Below are 23,702 nucleotides of genomic sequence, written 5' to 3'. Positions count from 1 at the left end.
TCCAGTTCAGCTCTTGCTTTCTGCCTGTGTCTGTCTCTGCAGTCTCTTTTGATCCCTGTTCTGAAACTGATGTATAGTATTTCCAAATTTTTCAAGCATTCACTGACTTCTACAACATCATCAGCTGCATTTCAGCACTTGGAGCAGCAGTTTTTCCATGCTCCTCATGCTGCCTTAGGTGGGTATGACTGAGCCATAAAATCATTCTTACAGCAAGCTTTAAAACACTAGTGAAAGACATCAGGGAAATTGCTAGTTTTGATAAAATTATTAGTGCTACAGACAGATCTCATGTCCTTATTACTTATTCCCGTCTGTGAACTGAAGACAAGATATAATTTGAGCACTGGGTTAGAAGCTACAACAGGAAAAGGACTAATTTGCTTTGTTATAAAAACCTTCCTAAGCAAGATAATTAAACCATGCATGTTAACAAACACAGACTTTTAAGTCTAAAGAACAGATTAAATTGTCACGGTGACACAGGGACAAATCTTTAGTTGCTATCAAGGCACATAATTTCATTGACAACAGTGGCTAGAACAAACTTTGTCTAATTTATGTCCAGAGTTGGCCAAAACCCCACAAATCTAGAAACTCTTGAACTTTGGGAAAGCTTTGATCCAGTCCAGACTTTGTGGCTCTGATCCATTTCTGCTGGGAAGGACCCAAATCTGCTTAAAATATATTTCACAACACATCTTTGCCTGCATTTTTTTCCGGATAGGTCATAAATACCACATGTAGAACCATTTCTCCTTATTCACAATACCTACTAGCAGAGCCAGCTATTCCCATCTCCAACCCAGTCTGTTAAAAAAGAAAAAAAAAAAAAAAAAGATGCAACAGCAAGCTTTAGATCAGTTGACTTGCTACCAAGGAGCAAGAAGAAAGCTAAGGTACTAAAATCTGCACAGTCAGAATCTTTGGAAGAAATTCAAACTGGTGAGAAACTCTATGTGACTTGTACAGCATGGAACAGCTTGCAAAGCACAAAATGAGCCATATCACTCCCTTCTTGTTATCCCCAGAAAAACCAAAGACTCATTTGACTACAGTTTCTAAATAAGCATATTATGCAAGTCTACTTTTTTTTTTTTTTTTGGTAAGGTAACAGCTTCATTCACTGTAGTAGGAAAGCTGTGATCACAAACCACGTAGGAAGGTTGTGGTTTTCAGATGACCTAGCTCAGAGTGATGAAACTAAGTAAAATTTAACCAGGGAAAAGGAGTCTGACAAACTCTTCTGACTGCATTTACCACTGATAATTTAACAAATGAGCTGTTAATAACTTAAATCAAGTACAGCCAGACTGTAGATCTACATCTATCCTAGATCATAGGACAAAACGGACCTTAGGAGGTCAGACCAGGTTGCTCAGGGCTTTGTCCAGTTGGGTCTTGAAAACCTTCAAAGACGGAGACTGCACAGCCTCGCTGGGCAACCTGTGCCCCTGCCTGACTTGTCCTTGGGGTGGAAAAGTTTTTCCTTATACCAAATCTGAACCTCTCTTGTTTCAATTTACACTTGTTATTTTTCACCACTCCCCTGACCCATGCAGCACTGTGAAGAGCCTGGATCTGTCTTAATTTCCCCATAGCTACTGGGTGGCTGCTGTTTGTTAGGTGGTCCCAAAACTGTATCTCTTCCAGGCTGAACAAGCCTGGTCTGGCAGCCGCTCCTCACAAGACAAGAGCTCCAGCCCCCCAACTTTCTTGGCAGCCCTCTGCTGAACCTGCTCCAGTTTATCAATATCTTCCTTGTACTGAGGTGCCTAGAACAAGGCTCCCCCACAAGGCTCCCTATTCCACACATGGTCTAACAAGTGCTTAGTAGAGGGGCATGATCATGTCCATGAATTTATGGCTTGTGCTGCTGTTAGTACAACCCAGGATACTTTTGGCCTTCTTGGCTGCCAGGGCACACTGCTGGCTCATGTTCAGCTTGCTGTCTACCAAAATCCCGAAGTCCTTTTCTGCTGAACCGCTTCCCAGCCGTCCAGTCCCCAGCCTGTATTATCGCCAGGGGGTCCTCCTTCCCACGTGCAGGGCTTCACATCTGTCCTTGCTGACTTTTGTAAGATTTCTGTTGGCCCATTCCTCCAGTCTGTCCAGGTCTCTCTGGAAGGCAACCCCATCCTCCAGTGTTATTAACAGGTCCTCCCGGTTTGGTGTCCTTTGCAAACGTAAGTGAACTCCATCACCTCTGATTCTTCAACAAAGAAGTTAAACAGGATGGGTCCCAGGACAGACCCCTGTGCTGCTCCAGTTATCACAAGCCTTCAGTTAGAGTAGGAATGATTAACCTCTACCATCCGAGCCTGATCATCCAACTATTTTTCTAATTGTCTGCCCACCCAAACTCTAACAGTCAAATTTGGATATAAGAACATTGTGGGAGATACTGTCAAAAGCCTTGTTCATGTCAAGGCAAAGGACATCCACTGCTCTCCCCTGCAATGATAGCAGTGGCAGTTCTGGTATGGAACTTCAGGGAACTAGTTTTAACTCTTGGCTCTGGGAAGACACACTGGAAACAACAGCTGGTGCACAAACACTCAGAAGGAGTATTCTTCTCCAAAACACCTTTGGAAAGAGGGGATTCAGTAGGCCAAACCCTTAGTTGCAATAATCAGCCCAGCTCAAATAAACTCAGTCTATACACAGTATTTCATCTCAGCTAATGATCCTGGCTTATTATGCATCTGATATTTGTTGCCTCAGCTCTATGTGCAGGTTGCACAGACAGGCCCTAGGAGTGTCAACTAGGTTTAGCAAGGGAAACCAGAGAGATGCAGAAATTCCTCAGTTCTCCTAGGAGACACACAGATCCACTGTGTTCCTGTGACAGTCCTTCTCTTACCTTTGCAAGGAAACTCCATGCTGCATACTGCCCTGAGGTTGTGCTGCTTTTTAGCTTCACTGTGTGCAACATCAGAAAGAATCCCAACAGTCCACTGCAAGGGATGGGGAAAGCTTGTTAATAAAGTCTCTTAATTTCAACTAAGCAACCTCTTACAGGCGTCTTGGTTTTCCTCATGCAGAACTGCAGTGTTAATCCCATTTGGAGAAAGAAAGCTGGTGGACAAAGAGCTTACATTATGTCCAGTACATCTTGGGTTTTGTTCAGTCAGTGACTAGAGTCTGAGTAAAGTAAGTCTGACACTCTTATGGCTGGTCTCTAATGCACTTGCATAATCAGAAAACTAGAGATTATTGGAAACATGAGGTGAAATACTAACTTCAGGCATTGAAATGGCTCTGAATAAAGGCAATGCTAATTTCAACAGGAGCCACACATGTTTGGCAACTAACTCACTTCAACCTCCACAGAGCCTTGAACTGAAAAAAATAACCACTGGAAAGTTTCTGCCTGAAGCTTTCAAGCTGTTTAAACTTCACGAAGCCTTAATTCCAATTAGGAAGTCAAATACATCTCTACTGAATAACAAATAGACAGATGACTCAGTAGTGCTGGGAACTGAATACTCCAAAGCTCTCTACTGACAATTAAGGGAATTTTGATTCTCAAGTCATATAGGACAGTAGTCTCCAGTGCTTCCATAGTCAAGGCTACTCTTAAGGAAACTGTTCCACATCTCACTGGACCTCACAGAGTTTATAAGCTTTGGCTCTGGATTTTGTTTCACTTGTGACATACCTACAACCCACTGATTGTGAACCAGTGAAATAGTGTAAACCAACAAGCAGGAAATAGAAAGCAACTTCAAAATACGTAAGGCACAAATTACTGTGTGGCTGGTTGAAAGGCAGAAGAGATTACAAAGTACTGTGGGAAGATGCATGGGAAAGGTGACAGGATCAACACAGCACACAGGCAGTGACACAAAAAGTGCCGTGGTATTCAAAGAGGGCATGCTGTTCTGGATAGTGATGCAATGCAGTTGGTGCCTGCTCTGCAATAGCGGGAAGGGTGGAAGATGGTGGCTCCCCAGGTCAGAAGTTCCATGCTGGGCTCCAGCACCTCAGCCAAGTGCTGCTCCCTGCTCAGTACATGTAGTAAAGTTGCATCTCAGCCACATGTCAGCGTCGGTAGTTTTGATACACCAAACACTAGGGTAAGGTAAGTGCCCAGGACTAGCAAGTACTAGGGTTTCTTACACTGAGCCGTAACATGAGACCCCAAAGGACTATCCAGTGTGCCTGGAGCCAAGAAAGCAGATGGTGCTTTGATGATAAAAGATAGGCCCAAACTCAGCTCCTTGTTGCAGAGGATGAAGTGCTGAGCAGTAGAGCATTCCACTCTGAGAAATCAGTGAGTTCAATGAAGCGTGATTGCACGGACTTCTGAAAGTCCAGTAGCTGGCTTAAGTTAATTCCACATCTTCTGCCCTGCTGAGAAGGGCTTTTAGTCAGAGTGATTTGAAGCTGTTTAGTGTAATTCAGAGATAAAAAGTGAAACAGCTAATTATAATACCTGAAATACTGATGTCACAATTAACACCAAGTTATTTCATTAAATAAATGAAGCACTTTGCACCTTAGTACTAATGCTCCAGACATTCCGCACAGGTAGTAGATTTAACTGCATCAGTTACCCTTACTTTACATCATACAGGTTTTCCTCCAAATCCCTTATGTCTACAAAGACACTAGATTACAAAATGTAGCAGAGCAACTGAGATGCTTGTTTCTCCATCTAACTATTCCTTTCCATTTGCTGTAGTGTACAGTGCTATCTGCTACACGTGTACTGAAGCTGGGGCAACAGAAACAAAAGTGGGAGGCTACAACAGTGGTAAAATTCTGATGAAGTGCAAGAGAAGAATATCTGAGCTAGACAGATATCCATTAGAGCCTACAGTTAGACCTTGCCTTCATGAAGAAATCAATTTCACCTACATACTGTGGAACAACTTATTCATTAATATGTAATTGCAAATTACTTGTAGTGTGGATAGTACACTCTTGAAAAAAAGCCACTTTTGTACACAAAAACTACGTATATAGGGAACTTATTTAACAATCATTTTTAGTATTCTGTTTTAATGGAAAATCCAGATACAAGTAAGAAAATCCTTAACAATCAAGAAATATTTTTGCCCTCAGTTAGCATGAAAATATTTTTCCCCTCTAAAAAGAAAATACTTCCATTTGGCAAAAGACTGGAGGGGAAAGACAGGAAAATTTTTTTTTTAAATAATTAAGACCTATAGGAAACATATTTACATTGTCCTGTGAGAGTTACACTATTGGGCAGTGAACTTTTGCTACTCAAAATAAAGGAACGCTTGTTAAAGCTTTTCCCTTTTACCCCAAAAAACCCATTCTGCCAAATAACAAGATGTACAGGCAAATAAATCCATGTACACCCATATACTGCTGGAGACTAATACTTTGTAATCACTGCAAACAGCAAGTTTTACAAGGGCTAATCCGACTTGAGAAGCATTTGAGAGATGCTGTTTATCAAAGCTTTGCTACATTAGGTAAAAATTAGTTTACTGGTGACTGGGAACTCTCCTGATCAGAGTGCACTCAAACACACACATATACTTCCAGCACATTTGAATCTCAGGCCTTCAAATGCACAGATACATATTCTCTGCAGTTTTACTGGCTTATGCCAGCAGAAACCAGAATAACTAAGGTTTTGCATGCTCCAAAATTTTTCACTGAGAGTCAAAGTTGGAAGTCAGCAGGATCTCTTATTTTGAAACATTCCTGTTATTGAGAAGTTACCTGGCACAGCAGCTGCTATGAAACCTGTAGAAGTACAGGAATGGAAAGTCCAAGGCACTGAAGAGATCACCTGAGGGACAAAGCAATATACTCAGTGGAACACAGGGGAAAAAAAATTACCCACTGTTACAAGCAGGGGAACAGCAATTACACAAACATCACTAGTTTAACATTCTTTCAAGCCTTTACAGCTGGCTGACTTTTCATTTATGATGCTTTCCACATTTCTAGTGTGTTTAATGATTTCTCTCTGACCTTGCTTCTAGCCAGTTCCTGCCTTTGGTTAAAAAAGGGAAAGGAATACGTAAGAGTATTCTTTACTAGCACACAGAAGATCCTGCTTAAGCAACAGTTGCCAGTGGATAGACATGCATCATATCCACTTCTTTTATTACAGAGCTCATGACAGTTCCTCCTGAAGTAACAGGAAACATAGACATATGTTGGCTGCTTCCCCCTCTGGCATTTGAACTCTGTCACACAGAGCAAGTTGAGAGATTTAAAAAAAAATTCTGCCAGATACAAGCAGAGCTCTTGAGTACTTGCATTTCCAGGAACCTGGGCCCTGGTTGCTCTTGGTAGCAACAACTCCCAGGAGTTCTCCAGCCATCAGGCTCTACAGATTTGTAGGAAGCTCCATTTTTCACTTTTTGAAATGCAGGGCTACTTTGCTTAACATGTCTATCCATCCTGGTGGGGGAATGCTATATACACAATATGGGGGAATTTACATTTATTTAGCTTCTTCCTTTGTTTTTCTGACTGAACAAATGTCTAGTGAAACAGGCAATCATCTTTAACCTTGTAACTATTAAAGCACCAGTATGGTAGCAATATTAGCCACCATTAAATATTCAATTTCTCCATTTTTAGCTTTGATCTTTTGCTACTTGAAATCCTGCTGTGGGCTCAAGCCCATCCTGTTCTTATGAAAGTAACAAAATCTCTGCATAGCACTGAGGGCAATGCAGAGAAGGAAACTCAGTTCTATATGGACTGCTGGGACGCTGCTCTGAAGAGGACATGTTCGCCTAGGGAATCCTTGTTCTTTACCATGTACCACCTCAAAAGCTGTTCTTTGTTGTCTGTCCCACACTCCTGCTTTGCAAAGGGTAGCCAAGAAAGGTATTAGTAAATATGCAAATTACATGGTGTTATATACCCTCCTCTCCTCTTCCTACAGGATCTCATATTACTGGTCACATTCCTGCTGAATTCCAGTGCTAAAATCCTATATGGTTTGGCTTCTAAAAACATGCATGGAAAGAAAAGGCAATATGGAAACCGAAAAAAGGAACAACTCAATCCACTTTACCTGCTGGATGGGATGCAGAGGCCAACAGGACCACACTAAAAAAAAAAAAAAAAGGATTAATTGTATACTACAGAATTTATGACATGGCCTGAACATTATAAATTGACAGCTTTGCGTTTGTTTGGGTTTTTTTGGTTGGTTGGTTTTTTTTTAGTGGTGAAACCTATTCCAGTTAAGTAGAATAGCTGAGGCATAAGTATCAATTTAAATAAAAAAAAAAAGTATGTAGGGAAGGAATTTCTGGAGTCACCTAATACAACCTCTCACCTGAAGTAGGACTATCACCCATATTTGATCATGTCCTCTGTGGCTCTGTCTCAAAAAGCCAGGTCTCAAAAACCTCCCAGCACAGAGATTCCATAACTCTCTGGGTAACTCTTCCTAGGGCCACCTTGCCTTCCTAGTGAAGAAGTTTTTCCTGATGACCCGTTTTTAAACCACCAAAGCTGCAATTTATGGTTGTTGTTCCATGTTATGCTGCCTGCTACTCCTTAGAAGAGTTTGGTTCTGTCATCTTTGTAACTCCCTTTCAGGAAGGTGTAGGCAGTTGTTAGGTTGCACCTTTGCCCATCTCAACAAGATTAGCTCCTTCAAACTCTCCTTGCAGCAGGCCATGTGCTCTAGGTCCCTGACAATGTCAGTAGCTGTCTGCTAGATCTTCAATTTCTCAGTGCCTTTCTTCAACTGGGAGGCCCAAAACTGAATATAGAGTATTCCAGCTGCTGCCTCAGCAATGCTCATAATAACTTCCCTCAATCTGACAGCCACGCTCCTTCTAATGTAGCCCAATAACTGATTTGCCTTAATTTGCCATGAGCATGCACTACTGCCTCATATAGAATCATAGAATAGTTTGGGTTGGAAGGGACCTTAAAGATCATCTAGTTCCAACGCTCCTGCCATGGGCAGGGACACCCTCCACTAGACCAGGTTGCCCAACGCCCCATCCATATAGATGTCAGCATTCACTGTTGCCCCGAGTCCTTTTCTATAGACCTGCTGTTCAGCCAGCTGGTGACACCACTGAGACAGAATCTGTGGAGAACTGTACTTGTGTCTAGACTTGAGTGTCTCTCTGTCCAAGGATTAACTTCGGCTGTGTGTGTGCAGATGCCCACTTTATAGGGATATGCATATATAGCATAAGAGTCAAATATAGAGTCTTATGCATTGCACATTCATGCCAAAAATGCCAGTTAGAGAAAGAAAAAATGCTGCAATTAAAGAAGTTAAAAAAAACCCACATGAAAATAAAACCAAGTACCAGCCCAAATGATGCACACTTTTCACAAAGATACAACTGACCAAGAAAATCAGCTGTGACCAGTTCTTTACCTGGAGCATCACTTAAGATTTCTGAGGTCCTGCAAAGACTTCATCCTCTGAGTTTGCGGTATAGGCTGTACAGAGCCTTTTTCAGTGCTACTGATTCTTCTGGTAAATTTCTGATTTTTTTGTCAAATTTTTTCATTCTGTGTTTTTTCCAAGGTTAGAAAGCTAGAGAAACATATTCTGGGGCACTGCAAGATGGGAGAGGCATGCATGTCTCCAAAGCAGAGCTACAGCTTCCTCCAGTTACCAACAACAAACGTCCATGACAAACACAAAGGACGAGAGGGAGAAGAAGAGTATCTGGAGAGGTTGCTTATTGATAAGCAGCAAGCACTGCACTTACAAAAGTAAAAAGACATTCATTAATGTTATGAATGCTAAAGCTAGACAATTTTCCCTGGCTAATTACCCGCGATTCTTACAGTTCACTCGGCCCAGTAATGGCAGTAAAGTGCCAACCCGGCCGGCAGAGGAATGGAAGCCTGCACAATGAAAAGTTAAGGCAGAGAAAGAGCTGGAAGTGGTTCCCAACACACAAGGTTATGACTAGAAAACTAAACTCGCTGTAAATAAGCAAACTCCAGTACCTGCAGCAGTACAGTATCATCAGTGTGGTGCTTATACCAGGGCAACTCCCCCTGCCAGCATTAACACAGCTACCCATTTCCAAGCCTGCTTGCCCTCAGCTGGTCCCAGGTCTCTACATGACCAGGCTATGGTGCTCGGTGGCCTGCCCCCGGCATGCTTTGGTGAATCCCGGCGTCATTCGCAGAGATGGCGGTAGCAAAAGGAACTGCAAAGAGCATGGAAATCCCGTGGCCAGGGAAGCCTCGGGCAGAAGCTTGTCACTGAAATCAGCCATGGAAGACAATGGGCTGAAGGAGGAAATGGTTCATGAGTGACAGGCAGGCAGGTATTTTAGGCTTAACGTTTTATACAATGTCTTTGAAAGGCATCAGCTGGTACAGTATGTTCACACTGTCAATATCTATACATGTTTTTAAAAGATGTGGTTGTCACAAAGATATTAAACAAGGCAAAGCAGATCACTTCCAGTAGGCAATTCCCCCCCACCCCTCCTCCCCACACAGGCATGCTCTCCCCACACGGGACGCCAAGAGGAATTCACAATTCCTCAGTTTCCCGGTAAAGAGAGAAAAGGAAGGGAAGGCCTATTGCCTTTGACTAATGGAGAAAACAGGAGACTGGCAGGGCAAGTGAAACTGTATCAACAGTGGTGAGAATTGCGACTAAGCCATGTTTCTCCACTTTTGCTTTTTGGCATTATTAGTTTTTAAACAAAAATCCAGTGAGATTGGGAAATGCTCAGAGAGAAACTTCCTTCTGCAACCAAGAGGAATTGATAACCCTACCAGACATCCCAGGCCTTGATCCAAAGAAAACATAGGAGGAAAACAAAACCTCCTTTGTCCAGCGTGGGGCAGGTTAAGGCAAATGGGTTAGATGGCACTAAAGCTGTACTGTAACTCTGCTCTGAACAGAAAATCAGTAGAAAAGACACCATGATGCTGTAAAACCAGATTAGGGATGCAGAGGTTTTCAGCAGGACAGCAAGCTGCAGCAAAAAACAAAATTCCTGTGCCAGATTTCTCTGCTCCTCTCTTTTTCCCCTGTACTCAATACCGAGGGCTGGGTCAGCCATGGTTTTCTTTCTGGCTAAAAAGAAGTTTTGTCAGCAAGAATGGCAATTTATGCCTATTCCCTATTGCAGAAAATCTACTGCAGCTTTTTTAATTCACAAAAGTGACAGATTAGCAGCTCTTCCAGAAGCCAGATGTAGTTTAGCTGCATAGAGTAGAGCCTTTACCTCACGCCTCTGTCAGTGCCATTTATTCCCCTTTTGAAACTCTCCCGCTACCAGTCTTTGTTTTCTCCTCACCAGTGACTGCTAGGCTATCCGGCATGCCTTTGTGAACAAATATCAGACAGTGACGGATACTGGGATATACTCAAACTTTCTTCCAGGTTCTCCACAAGAAGTAACATATCTCTACCTGCCTCAGCATAGGAGAAAGCCCAAGATGAGCGTGACCGACTTTTAAGACGCATTATGCATCCTTCAACATGTCAGGTAGACATTATTACCCCCCTCCATGCTACCCCTTGCCACCTAGCTGGGGATAGGAGAAGCTTGGCTCCCTCCTTGATAAAAAGTGGGAGACTGGAAAGGAATAAAAGAAAATACAAGATTACTGGAAAAACCACTAGGAAGTAGAACACTAATGCGGAAGTCAGAGTGCAGGGAAATACAATGCTGCAGTAGAGAAAGGTGGTGGGAACAAGACTGGAGGATTAGAGGGAGGTTCTTGGAGGACATTTCCCCTCTTCTCTTCCTTCCCCTCCCTGCCCCACTTGCTTAAACACAAGGGAGATGGATGAACAGGATGGGGTTGGGCACTGAGAAGCAACATCACCCCTCCCTTCTCTGCATAGCACAGCTCTGCTTTCCCTCCTACACTTGTTCCTGGTCTGGCTCCTTTTTAAAAAGCTATTGAATAGTCATGCTGTAAGTGATGAAGTGAGAACGCCACACTTTCAACATCAGCAAATATTTCTTCAGAACTGTTTGGTTCTGGAAAGTTCCCGTTCATGTACATTTGCTTAAGATGTTCTCCACTCCCAAATTGTTCCAGATTTTAAAACAAGAAACAGTGCATGGCATGTAGGGACAGCATATGTTAGGAGACTTTGCTAATTTCAGTTGCACCTCTGAAAGTGTCCAACAGAGCCAATACAGTTAATGTTTCTTTTTAATTTAAATACATGTATTTTTTTAATCTAACATAGTGGTACATTCTAACACCCAGCAGCTTGGGCACTCTACACTCAGAGTACAACTCTGCTTTCATATCAAACATAAACACTTTCAACAGCCATTGTAGCAAACCTACATATTTTCCTATATATTAAGAAAAATTTCTTCACCAAAAGGGTTGTCAAGCTTGGGAACAGGCTGCCCAGGGAAGTGGTTGAGTCACCATCCCTGGAAGTATTTAAAAGACGTGTAGATGTGGTGCTTAGGGACATGGTTCAGTGGTGGACTTCGCAGTGTTAGGTTTACGGTTGGACTTGATGACCTTCAGGGTCTTTTCCAACCTGATTCTATGATTGTATGATTCTAAACGCTATCTGGCTGTGCCCACACAGCAGCTTTCTTTTCCCTGCACAGCTGCATGTCAGCTGTCTGATCTAGGTTAGAAATAAGGAGCTATAAAGGCCTATTGATAGTAGTGCTAAGAGGAGCAAGTTGCATTGATACCACACTAGCAAGTTCCTTCATTAATCATAGAATCATAGAATCATGCTTGTAGAGACAAGACCACCAGTACGCATTAGACTGTCCTGTTCTGGAGGCAGAACTGGGATCCTGTCATGACCAAAACAGTTCTCAAGTACTCAGCCTTGAGTAGAGGAAGCAGCGTATACCTTAATGCCTGCTAAATCACAAAATTTAGTGCTGGGCACCCTCTAACAGAGACAAGCACACGCTTACAGCAATTCTGACCCAAAACTGCCTGGAAGGAGCTAGCGCTCATTCAGAGAATGTTCACAGTAAAACGCCCTCCACTCGGTGTGATTTAAAAATACTTTTGACTGTTTTCTACAGAAATTAAGCTTGTGCAATAAAGCTGTGTGTACACATACATGCATAGCTCTACGTAGCTCTCAAATACGCTGACTAGCTTCATGCAAATCTGGGAAGTGGGAGTCATCTCCAAGATAACACCATGTGCAGGGATCTCTCAAAGAGACAAACCCTGCCAGTGCCTTCTGCAGCAGAAAGACTTCAGCCCCATTAGACACCTTCACGGCAGTGGCATGTCATGGAAGTCAGAAACAAGGAGAGAGCTTCTGCCAAATTTCACACCCTTTCAAACATCATCCACTATTGTGACAAAACAAAACTCTAAAAGAAATCATTATCCCATTGCCCATGGTACTGTTTGTTTTCCCTAGACAAGATGAGGTCCAAATGCTATGGACTGTGAGCTTCTCTAACACACATAAATATAGACATATATACATCTATAGATACATAGACAAAGATATCCACAGACCCAAGACAAACAAACAAGCATTCAGTCTTCTACCTCCTCTAAGCCACCTGCTTTCCTGCAATTCCTTTGCACCATCATCTCGCAAGCTACACTGACCTTTAAGCCCCTTAATGGTGAAAATCTTTGCAAACTTTGATAACACATTTTTGCTTTTAAGCAGATGCTAAAAAAGAGCCACCTTCTAGTTTGCACAACTCCATTGTTGTTTTTTTGTTTGGTTGGTTTGGTTGTTTTTTTAAAACAACAGTTTTAAAATACATACCACTGCACCACGCAGTTTCTTAGCGAGAAGTTTCTCCCTTTCATAAGCCTCTAAACCAATAATCATACTTTCCATGTAATGTGTAACTCCTGCTCTCTGCTGGACGCAACTTCACAGACTTCAAAGGATACCATCAACTAACACAGCAGGAACCCAGCCCTGACTTTTCCATCAAAACTGCAAAATTAAGACCTTCAGCCAAAATGCAAATGTAAAAGTTCAGGCCCAGATGCAGTTTTCAACCAAGAACACAACTGAGAGCCATAGTCAGGCAGGTGACAAATGAAAAATCAACTGATTTTACTGCTTATTTCATGATTCTCCCTTCAACACTGTCAAATAGCTACAGCTTATTCAAGACTTCATGGGTTATTTCTGCACACAGCAGATATTTGCAAGTTCCATAACTAATTCTTCAGAACACTTTCAATAAACACAACTACCTTGAATAAAATTGATTTGCTTCGCACTTCATAGTAGATGGAAAACATCAACTGATTTAAACGAGCCTACTTCAAGCAAACTGATATTCAGATATTGTTGATGCATGGGACCCTGGTGAACAGACACTGGAATCATATAAATGCAAAATCAGAGGCCTGCATTACTTATTTATGGAAATAGGAGTTTTGATTGAACTAAGACAGAAAGAGATACACAGTATTATCACGTTGATGATGCTCACAAGGTAAATGGGAATTGAAGTGAAGTAACTGTCCTACACCGGTGTCCCTGATGTGTTCTTACCAAGGATCTAGAATGTGGTCAGACAAGAGCACACATCCATCTAATCAAATGGACAAACACATCTTCACTTTTGTTATCCTTATTCCTAACTTCTGCTCTCTCTTTCACTACTTTTGACCATCCTTTCTTAGAACTTAGTATCCATATTCCATAGTGTTCCCATACAACTTTAGCTACCATTCCAAGAAAAGAGGTCAACATATACAAGATGGGATTGTGGATGGAGGAGAATTTACTAAGTCCCTATATACCTTACTTCAAATAAAGCCTTACAAAAACCTAGCGGAAGCCATGCACACCAAATGTTCTGGCTTATATGGCTCTTTGAGGAAAGGACTGACTTTTTATTTTTTTTTAAATTAAAAAACGCAGGGGAGTCTGGTCAGTGACTCAGGCTCTTTCACTAACTACAAAATAACAAGCCACTTTTATATCTCCAAATCAGAAAAACAACTGAAAGTCTGAATTACTCAATCCCACTAACGGCACTCTGAACAATCAGTTACTGCTCATGTTCTTTGCACATCGTACTTTTGTAACCACTACCTCCCCTTCTGGCAATTTTGTACAAGTTTTATTTTCTGAAGTGGGGTATTGCTAGGGAGTTACTCTGTAAATATTATTTCTGGAAATGATAGATCACTTGTGCACATGGTGATTAAAAAATTCATAATTGACACCTCGTTACCTCCCCAGGTGTATATTGGCATGTCCATCTATAACCAGAGCCAAAAAAATTCAGCTGCTAAACCATTCAACTTAGCAGTGTTCTTTCAGTTTACGTCCTGCTAAATAAATACATTAAAGTAGTGGTAGCTATGAGTTTCCTAAACAAGCCATGGTTGAAAATGAAAACATATACCACATAAAACCAGCTATGATGTATCAAAAGCTTATTCATTTACCTGAATACATAGTTGATGTACTGTTGGTCCAGATCACTAGGAGAAAAGGGAAAGAAAAAAAGGTGTTCTTTTAGTAATGCAGTTCATTTGGTATAAGAGATCAGTATATTAAGTAGTATTATAACACTGTAATATTACATAATATTATGTATGACACAATGCTATAATTAGGTAATACTAACATTATATTATAATTATATATATTATACCATAATCTATATTATAATATTATCAATATATTAATCAGCATATTAATTTACACATCATTTGCACATTCTTTCTGTTGTTACCATGTCAGTGGGAGTCTCATTTAAAGTGAAGATAAAGTGAGACCAACTAAAATTTAGACCCTTTAAACAGGATCTATCCATATCCTATACATGCATGTATTATGTACATATACATAATCTGCAGTGGCAACATATACATCTCCATCCATACAGACAACTGCAGATTGTAGACACTGTGAACATGTAATGCCACCTGCTTTCCAAACAACTACTGTCTGGGTGACGTTCTAACATGCACGTGGGATTAGCGCAAGGTTTCAAGGTTTTTAAGGTACTCAGCTGTTCCAGTCCTGTGGCAAGTCACCAGCTGCTAAACACTTTTGAGACTGTGTCACAAAGGCAGATACTGACAGATTCAAACCATGCAGCTTTCAAGGCTAATGTAAACAAACAATTCCTCTTAATGCCTGTGCCAGTAATTAGGGGTTCTTTTTCCAGGACTGTCATCATCCTTTGATAACACACTGTTTAAAACTAATTCAGTGTTCGAGCTCACAGTATATCAATAACCACATGCTGTTGTTATCAACAGTAAATAAGTCTCCTCTTGCAAGAGAAGTCATTAATGATTTACCAGGTGGCCCAGCTCAGACTGATAATGCAGAGATCCCTAGAGTTTACCTGACTGCTACACAGATGTGTCTCTAACCCTCTTTGATAGGAACCTCTTTCTTTTTAAAAGAATAAGAAAACACATTACCTTAAAGAGCTAGGTTTCCATAACTTGTGAAATACTTTGTAAGCCCCTGTAATTGAAATGACATGGGTAATTGCCATACCATGCAATCATTCTGACAAACAACAGCTTGTTTGGCTGTGGTACCAGCAGACATGGAGCCCCTCTAAATTACAGTTTAGCAATACGGCACAAAGGATGCCTAAACCATGAGTAAAATGAACCTATTGCTTCAAATGAGTGGTTTTCAAAGTGTTATCTCAGAGCGCTGTCATGCTATGTGTTTCTGCTAGTCCTTCTGAAGAAGAGACAACTCCTAGCTCACAGCAACTACAAAGGAAAGTGTGTGCGTGTATGTACGTACATGTAAATACATACAGAAAAGTGTTGCAGAATGGTTTCTTCAGCCCACCCCATTTTTTGGGTAACTTCTATAGTGTTTTCATCTATGTAGACCTCTACAGCTGCTGGCTCTGAACTGTCTTTTCTGTTTAGAGTTCTCTCACCTCTAGGGTCTCCGGGTTCTTTACATTTTTGACCTACCTACCTCTTGGTTAGCTCCCATTTCTATTCTGGGAAAAGCTTTAAGCACTCACGGAAGGAACAATACAACTTTAAGCTCTATTTTTTTCAGACCCTTTATTCAAGACTTTTTTTTTTTTTTGATTCATAAAGATAACCAGAACATGAAAAGCAAATCCAGTAGAACACTATATAATAGGTGTCCTCAATTCTGCATCCATTAGACAAACTGAAGGGTAGAAAAGATGTCCTTTCTCTAATGCTGTCTTGATTAACTGTGCAATAAGTTAGTTCATCTATTTGCCCTTTCTTGTAGCATCTTTATTCTGTGTCAGTTGATAGGAAATCTAATTACACAAAAAAAGACCCCAACAGTCCTATCAAACAACTTTCTCTTGAAAACAAGAGAAATGGAAAGAAGCTATATTTTGAGAATAAACATTATGTTGGCACTTCCTACACGTTTCAAGCACACAGAAGAGGCCTCCTGAAGACTCTCTAAGCAGTTTTCCACCTCCGTGGCCTCGCACTGCTTTACAAATGAGACCTCTTGACTTTGAGAAAGCAATAACATCACTTGTTACAGCAAACAAGTACATGAAATGAAAAATCCTTAGCTTTTTGTTTTATCTAAATAAGCAAATGCTTACCATATAACATTTCCTAAAGGAAAAAAAAAATTATACTATTTCTTATTTGTCTGTTAACAACATTTTAGAATGGGATCTCTAGACCTCCCTAGACACAAATACACATAAACACATTACCTCTGCCCTGAAAATTTTACAGTATGAAGAGACAAAATTAGGAAGGAATCAACCCTAATTTGCAGACAAGACTTAACATATGAATGAGTCTACTCGCTAAGCCTATAGGACAGCTAAGAACCAAATAAAGTCCCTTACTACCCAGCCTAATGCTCCAAAAGACACAAATCTCCTACTTAAAAATTACTGCTCTTGTTTTCTTTGTATTTTTTGGGTCTGATTGCTTCTAGCTTTTCAGGGAAGAATTATGATTTATCCAAATCAATGTTTAGTCTGAAAAAGACACAAGAAAACCTGACAGGTTATGCAACTCATTGTTAAAATTTTTAAAAAATGCATATGATTGCATAAAAACCCCCAACATTTCAACATCCTTCCTCTGGGAGCATATTCCATGATATTTTAGAATATTTTTGTCAGTTTTTAAATAAAATCAGTGTGTGCAATAAAGCTCTAAGTCATTGCTTTTTTTTTTATGTTTCTTCTCCCCTCAAAAAGAAGTGTCTCTTAGTAGGCAACCATCAAAAACTCCCACAAGAGCTTAGTGCTGATTAAAATTGTATGTGCATTTTCTCATCTCCTGTTAACTGACTGAAATATCTAGTATATTCTGTTATTGTTTTCAACGTAAAAGCTATAAAAGGAAACCACTTTCTTAACATTTACTGAGCTTCTCCATTCTTTCCAAGTGATTCTCACATTAAGAACCTTAAACATCAGTAACTTCATAATAAAGCTGATTTCCCCAACACATTTACTCTTCCAAATTCTTTTCCAAAAAGAAAATGACTTACCTACACAGATCAAGTGAATCAGAGCCCATAAATAACCGTTTGGATCAAACTGCAATGAAGAACATCTACATAAATAAAAGCACATTCATGTAAACATATGTATTGCTATTCCCCTGCAGTTAGCTTTACGAAGCAAGTACAGCGAGTGGGAGCTATGCTACAAAGAAAGAGAACATGGCTAAAGACTAGGAAGACTGAAATTTTTCCTGTCCTGCTTAGACACCTGGCATATGCCCGTGACCCAGGCTGTCGGCTAGTCTTTGTGAGAATAGCTCTATTTCTTTCAAAGATGTATACCACTTTAAACAATCTGAACATAAGGACCCCTGTCTGTTTAGTCTTGCATTGGCAGGCAGGCAGGGGCAAGAGGATCAGAAGACCATCACTAAGGTTTTTGTCTCGTCTCCTTTCCCCTCTCAGCCCCTGCCGCAGCTAAGCAGTCTGTCTCCCCAAGGCTCCAACTAAACAGAGAGTATCGAAAAGAGTGCTTTAAACAGACATCTGTCTCTGAGCAAGGTCAGCTCTCTTCACAATCAATGGGGAAAAAAATAAACATTTTTGAGAGGAATTCACCTGGCATATTTTAGATGTCTGCTTTCAGGGGAGATGAATTATACACCAGAAGTTCCTGCTCTGCACCATGGACTATGAAGGGAGCTAGCGCAGGTGCAACACTTCTGATGGCTACATTCGATCAGATGCATCCAGACAAGTGCCCAGATTCATCCCAACTGACTTCAGATATTAACTAAAGTATCTAAAACAAAGCAGCAGCCTTCCTAAGTCTCCAAAAGAGAAAAGCACCTCTGAGGAATAGGATCTTTGCTGGACTGAGCACTCTCTGGAGCTACCTCCTTTATTTCTCCAGGTACAGAAAGCGTGTAGAGTGATTACAAAGCTACTTTAGGAACGTCCTGAAAGTACGTGCAATTAATTCAAACCTAAGTGATTTGCTCTAAGCCCTATAAGAAGTTAGTGGATTCCCCAGCCTCGACCTTCACCAAAGAGCTGTATGTCTGCACTGCTCAGAGGTTTTACCATGATGCCAACACGTTAAAACCAGCAAGACTACAACACAGCAACAGGCAACAATTACAATTCCTTTGCAGGAATCCCACCCTAATTTGCAAGTAAAAGCTGCATCCCTCATATGCTAACAAGATGTCAAACATCGAGGTCTAAACAGAGCTGCTTTACAAAGCGGAGCTCACCTGTGTGTCACACAGAGGAAGGCACACTGCTGCTACCAGGAGGAACAGCACACTGTGGAGAAGAAAAAAAAAAACCAACAAAGACGACCAAAAGCTGGATTTGTATTCTCAGCAAAGTATAAGTAATTCCACTCAATTTTACACTGACATTTCATTTGTTTATTTTTTATCCCATATTTAAAAAGTAATTCCTGCCACCACCATTAAGTTTTACATCATGCATTCTTCATAACTCATACACAGCAAAGTTGTCTGAGAAGAGATGCAGCACAAAACATCTCAGCAGTGATGAAACAAGTTTTTTGGTAGGGAATATTATTCTTCACTTGCCATCTTGCCTCCCTATGCTGCTTCAGAAAGCCAAAATCAACCAATTTCTGGCTGTCAACGGCTACCAAAAAGTTCTTTCATTAAGGTGAATTGCTATTACGACAATAGTGTGACTCCATTAAAAGTTAAAAGTGTAACTCCAGAACACAAGGCAAAGTGGGAGTGAGTGGTATTATGCTAGAAATGGCTTAAGGACAGTGCAAGTCCTCCCCTAGTCCATTGATTTGGACTAAATGAATTCTTAACCTGTGGCTGAGTCAGTATTTCTACAGGCTACGCTGAATACACTGATGTGAAATTTCTGTGGCCTGTCACTATTAATAATAACAAACATTTGCTTTTGCAGCTTATTTTCCTGCTCTCTAGAGGCATAGGAAAAGACAGAATAAAGATGATAAAAACCCTGGTATCCTTGAAAATAATCCAGTGGTGAAAACAAGGCCACAGCAAGTCAGATGATAATGGAAACAACAGGAAGAAATTAGGAAGATGGTGCCTCTAAGTACACTAAATAACCACCCAACATTATCCACTCTAAGTACAGCTAAAAGATTACAGAATGTGGAGGACAGCAAATATGCATTCATCAAAGGGATGAGGGGGGAAGAATGAAACTTTTAATACATGACTGGCCGACTTCTGCTTGTCCCTTTCTATCTCCTTTTCGAAGCCTCAACAACTAGGACCAACGAGGGTTGGTAGGTTGTGTGGCTTAATATGAATGATTCCAGGAGAACTGGATATCACTCACCTTTTCTTTCTTAGGAAAGGCATTTTTAGCTATTTTCTATCACATTAATTATCTTTCTCTTACTGTTTAAAATTACCCACAGGAACTTCAAATCTGATTTCTATCTCCTTTCCAAAAACATACTTATAAGCACTGCTTTGTTATTCAGGAAGACTGGCTTTCTGGCTTTTTTTATTTTTATAAGGAGAAAAAAGTGTCTCTATTTAAGCACTTGTTAAAAAAAATAACCCACAACATTTTAAAAATATTTAATTACTCCTATGTTGCAATTTAGGCTCACCGCCCACAGGAATGTGCCTTACATTCTTCATTGTTTTGGTGTGCCATTATCTAAAGCAAATACAGAAGCTGGAGCCAAAACAAGTCTGAATCTGAATCTGAGCAGTTTTAAAAGCTTACCTACAGACTTTCAGATGAGAGGTCTGCTGTAAAAAAGAAAGTATGATTAAAAAAATTAAAATTTAAAAATAAAAATGGTGAAGCAGAGCTTTCTCCTTCCAAAAACAGGAAAGTGATGACAGCTGATCTTACTACACCAAACGCGTTAAAAATCCAGTGAGTGACATTGAACAGCCCATTATGTTTGAGCACTGCTTAGCAAATTTAATTTGAAAAAAAGAACCAGGACTACAGATCAGTCTACTTCAACTTGATTTATATTTTCAGATTACTTACCAGGAGGTAAACCTAAAACCAGAGATGAACTTTATACCTGGTCTATACCAAAACTATGTAATAGTTGAGTATTCTTAATTAATTAGGTACTAGTCCAGCCAAATCAGTCTTGGTCTAAACGCATGAGAGTTTCCCAATCCTTTGGTCCAAAATTACTCTCTAGAATCTTCCCAGCAAGACCTGTGTTTGCATTATCCTTGTCCACAGTGCTTTTTGTTTTCCAAGAGAGGAGACATAAACATCTGAGCTAGAAGGAAAATATGAAACACTTCGAGAGGGACACTAATCAGAGGACAATGCAACAAGGAACATGCCATGGTACACACTGCTATGTCCCTTAGGCGTAACCTTAGTGACCTCTTCAGTGTGTTAGGAGTAGCAAACATGGGCTATTTGTCTTTTATATATACACAGAGGCAATGAATGGAAGATCGCTTCCACAGCAAGCCAGGGGCTGCTGTAGAAACAACTTTGTGATAAATTATTTCCCAGCATTACCTCACACAGCAGCTCTCTGGTCAATTAGAAAAGCATTTCATGGCCTAAAAAGGAGGATTCCCAATGTAGTTTGTAAGGACTTGTAGTTGTGTGAGCTCTTACTAAATTACTTTCCTGACTTTAATAGATCTTGGGACAGATTCTCGAGCATTCAAAACAAATCCAAAAATGCACTGTTTTTCCTGCATTTCATGTGGAGATGTGATCTATCTACAATCATGCAATACATCAGATACTAGATATATTATCGTAGTTAGATCTAAGGACCCAGTCCTCCTCTCTCTCAGCTCAATGAGAATCTTACGTGGGGCATGAGAGAGAGGTGATACTCATTTTCAAAAGGAAAAACAAATAGGACCAAGCCAGTCTTAAAAATGCAGATCAAACTGTCGATACACGTTTGCAGTGTTTCATCAACTAAAGCGGAAAAGAAAACATCAATATAGATACTTGTCAACAGCAAGGCTCTCTCTGGGTCTTATTAATGACTAGCTATCACAGCGAGACTAGAAAAGCACATGGTGGTAATGCTCGTATTAAAAGAAATTAGGTTTCTTGTTATAAGGCAATTATATCACAGGAGGTACCTTGAATATATCAATTAACAGATCAATTACCTCTTTCTGCACAAACTTCTGGAACCCACAGGTTATAACTTCTGCCGCATTGTGCACGGTGAGGAACACTGGGATCGGCTGCCATTGGGAGAGAACAAAAATTCCCAAATCAACCCAGAACAGTCACACACATAGGAAAGGGGCATTCCTCTTAGGGACAGCTGTCCCACATGTTTGTGTTTGTGGTTTTTGTTCTGTTTTTTAAGCTGTAAACCCATGCCACATCTCCTAAAAGGGACTTAGACCCATTCCAATCACTATTACATGGCACAGGCATCTTTAAATGCAGACCCTGCTTGCTGCTTCCCCCAATTTCGAGCGCTCAGTCGCTTTGTTTGTACACAGCTACCTCGGTGAGATTTGCTCCAGGTTTCTGCCTCTAGTTTTGCCTCTCTGTTCAAATATCTGCAGCCTCCACAGTAAACAGTTCTCAGTAGTCTTCCCATCTCTGTCTACTGGAACTAAGAATACAGCGTGACTCCTAGCAACAGAATTATGGGCAAGATGATTTTAGGTGATTGCTTTCAGTTACTGCTAGGAAGAGCTGCCCAAAATAAGGGTAGAAATGTAATAGTTCATACACAAGTGATGTTGAAATTATACCCATTGAGGTATCTGGACGCCATCCCAACATGAAATCATTAAGAAACAAACCCCAGTGATAACAATAATGAATCAAACACCCATTGCCCCAGGCAAACTCATCCAGAATTAGTGGTTCATAATTCTTCCTCCAAATCAGATCCATGGTCTCTCAGACAGTTGAAAGAGAAGCAATTCTCTGCTCCAATTAAGATAATCTAAAGACTAAGGCAGTTTTAGGAAGCAGTATTTCCCCACTTATGTACAGTATTTAAATCACATGAGTAGAGAATGAGTTAATTCCTCAGTGATGTCTGTGCCTTTTAAGTATCAGGTGATATAAGCAGCAAATATCTCTTAAGTTTGACTTGGTATTCAGAAATCTGTATTTTTCTGGATTTTTCTTTTCATTCACATAAAACTGGATAAGCATTGCTAATTAAATATTTTAAGTCATAATGACAACTCATGGGGATCCATAAACAGAACAGTTACACCAAGATAACTTTTAATACCTCTAAACAAGCAAGGAATGAAAATCACACAAACACAACTGGCATGAAGTTGTCAGCCCCAGCTTCACTGATTCTGAAAACCAATTCTCAGCCCTGTTGCTGGACAACTGAGAACATAAAACCAGAAGTGTCAAACATAAGCATCCTGAGCCTGACACAATAATAGGAAATACAAGAAATAACCATACACAAGGAAAGCTGACAGCAGAATTTACATTCTTCCTTTTATGAAGCCAATTTATTGGGTTTTTCTTTCCTCCCCCTTGCTTTTGGCTCTTCCAAATGTGTTTTGGAGCCAACAATGGCTCCAGTTTGCCTAGCCCAGTTAACCTTCTCCATATGTCTATTGTCTTTGATGTGACTATTTCTTAGATTTGTGAGTGGGCTTAAAGCTTACGAAAAGAAAGGTTTGCTGGTTGGGCAGGCAGGGTGAATAGACTCTGTACAAACCTCCCCTCACAGCTCCGCATACTTTTGTTAATGCATCACAGTCCAGAGCTAAGCAGCCCTCCTCCAGTTCCAGCCCTGAACTCCTGGGCAGGGGAGACTGCCAGCACCTCTAGGGAGAGGCACAAACAGAGATTAAGATTGTAGCCCTGCCAGTATACAGGAGTGTTTGAAACTGGGTCTCCCTGGCTTTCATCAAAAAAGTGCACGTAATTTCTGCTTTAGGAATAAATCCATTTAATTCAAATACACTGCTGAGGTGATCCAATTCAGCTACGACATTGGGAGAGTCCATTTTCCTTCTCACTATATCATAAAATTGCTGTACGCCAAGTTACTGTAAGTAAAGCTTCTACGTAGGATTGAATTTAGCCCCAGTACAAGGCATTGCATAGTAACTATGGCCTAAGACTACTTGTCTTTTTGTTTTTCCTCCAAAATGGCCACAGAAATAGGCCTTTAAATCCCCATTCATGTACAACAAAAAGCCATGCAGAAATGGGAGATGCTCCTTAAGAAAGGTTTGGGACACAAATCAAAACCATTCACAGCCCCTCTGCCACTCCAGCGCATCTCACTCTGAATGACCAGAGCAGGGACAGAGGAGAGACAAGGTCACTTATGGGATGACTGGGAAATAAGAAGAAATAGCAGAGAGGATGCGATTCATACCTCCTCCACCTC

General features: G+C 40.6%; 1 protein-coding gene across 5 annotated transcripts in view; it reads right to left on the bottom strand.

Annotated features, from left to right (window-relative positions):
• The window catches only part of TMEM241 (transmembrane protein 241), a 68,289-nt gene that overhangs the window by 33,371 nt on the left and 11,216 nt on the right, over positions 1 to 23,702 (bottom strand). For 4 of the 5 annotated variants that reach the window (XM_054815193.1, XM_054815189.1, XM_054815192.1 and 1 more), the window contains 9 exons: positions 21,475 to 21,552; positions 20,084 to 20,109; positions 18,604 to 18,655; positions 17,393 to 17,441; positions 15,334 to 15,379; positions 14,344 to 14,379; positions 7,019 to 7,053; positions 5,704 to 5,773; positions 2,864 to 2,957 (listed from right to left, as the gene is read on the bottom strand). In XM_054815193.1, coding sequence (XP_054671168.1) covers positions 2,864 to 2,957; positions 5,704 to 5,773; positions 7,019 to 7,053; positions 14,344 to 14,379; positions 15,334 to 15,379; positions 17,393 to 17,441; positions 18,604 to 18,655; positions 20,084 to 20,109; positions 21,475 to 21,552 — 486 coding nt within the window. The remainder of the gene's footprint in view (positions 1 to 2,863; positions 2,958 to 5,703; positions 5,774 to 7,018; positions 7,054 to 14,343; positions 14,380 to 15,333; positions 15,380 to 17,392; positions 17,442 to 18,603; positions 18,656 to 20,083; positions 20,110 to 21,474; positions 21,553 to 23,702) is intronic. The other variant, XM_054815190.1, reaches the window with a different exon arrangement.

Source organism: Grus americana, chromosome 2, assembly GCF_028858705.1.
Source record: "Grus americana isolate bGruAme1 chromosome 2, bGruAme1.mat, whole genome shotgun sequence".
NCBI lineage: Eukaryota > Metazoa > Chordata > Aves > Gruiformes > Gruidae > Grus > Grus americana.
The sequence above is the reverse complement of the archived record's forward strand: the minus strand, read 5'-3'. Positions and strand labels throughout refer to the sequence as shown.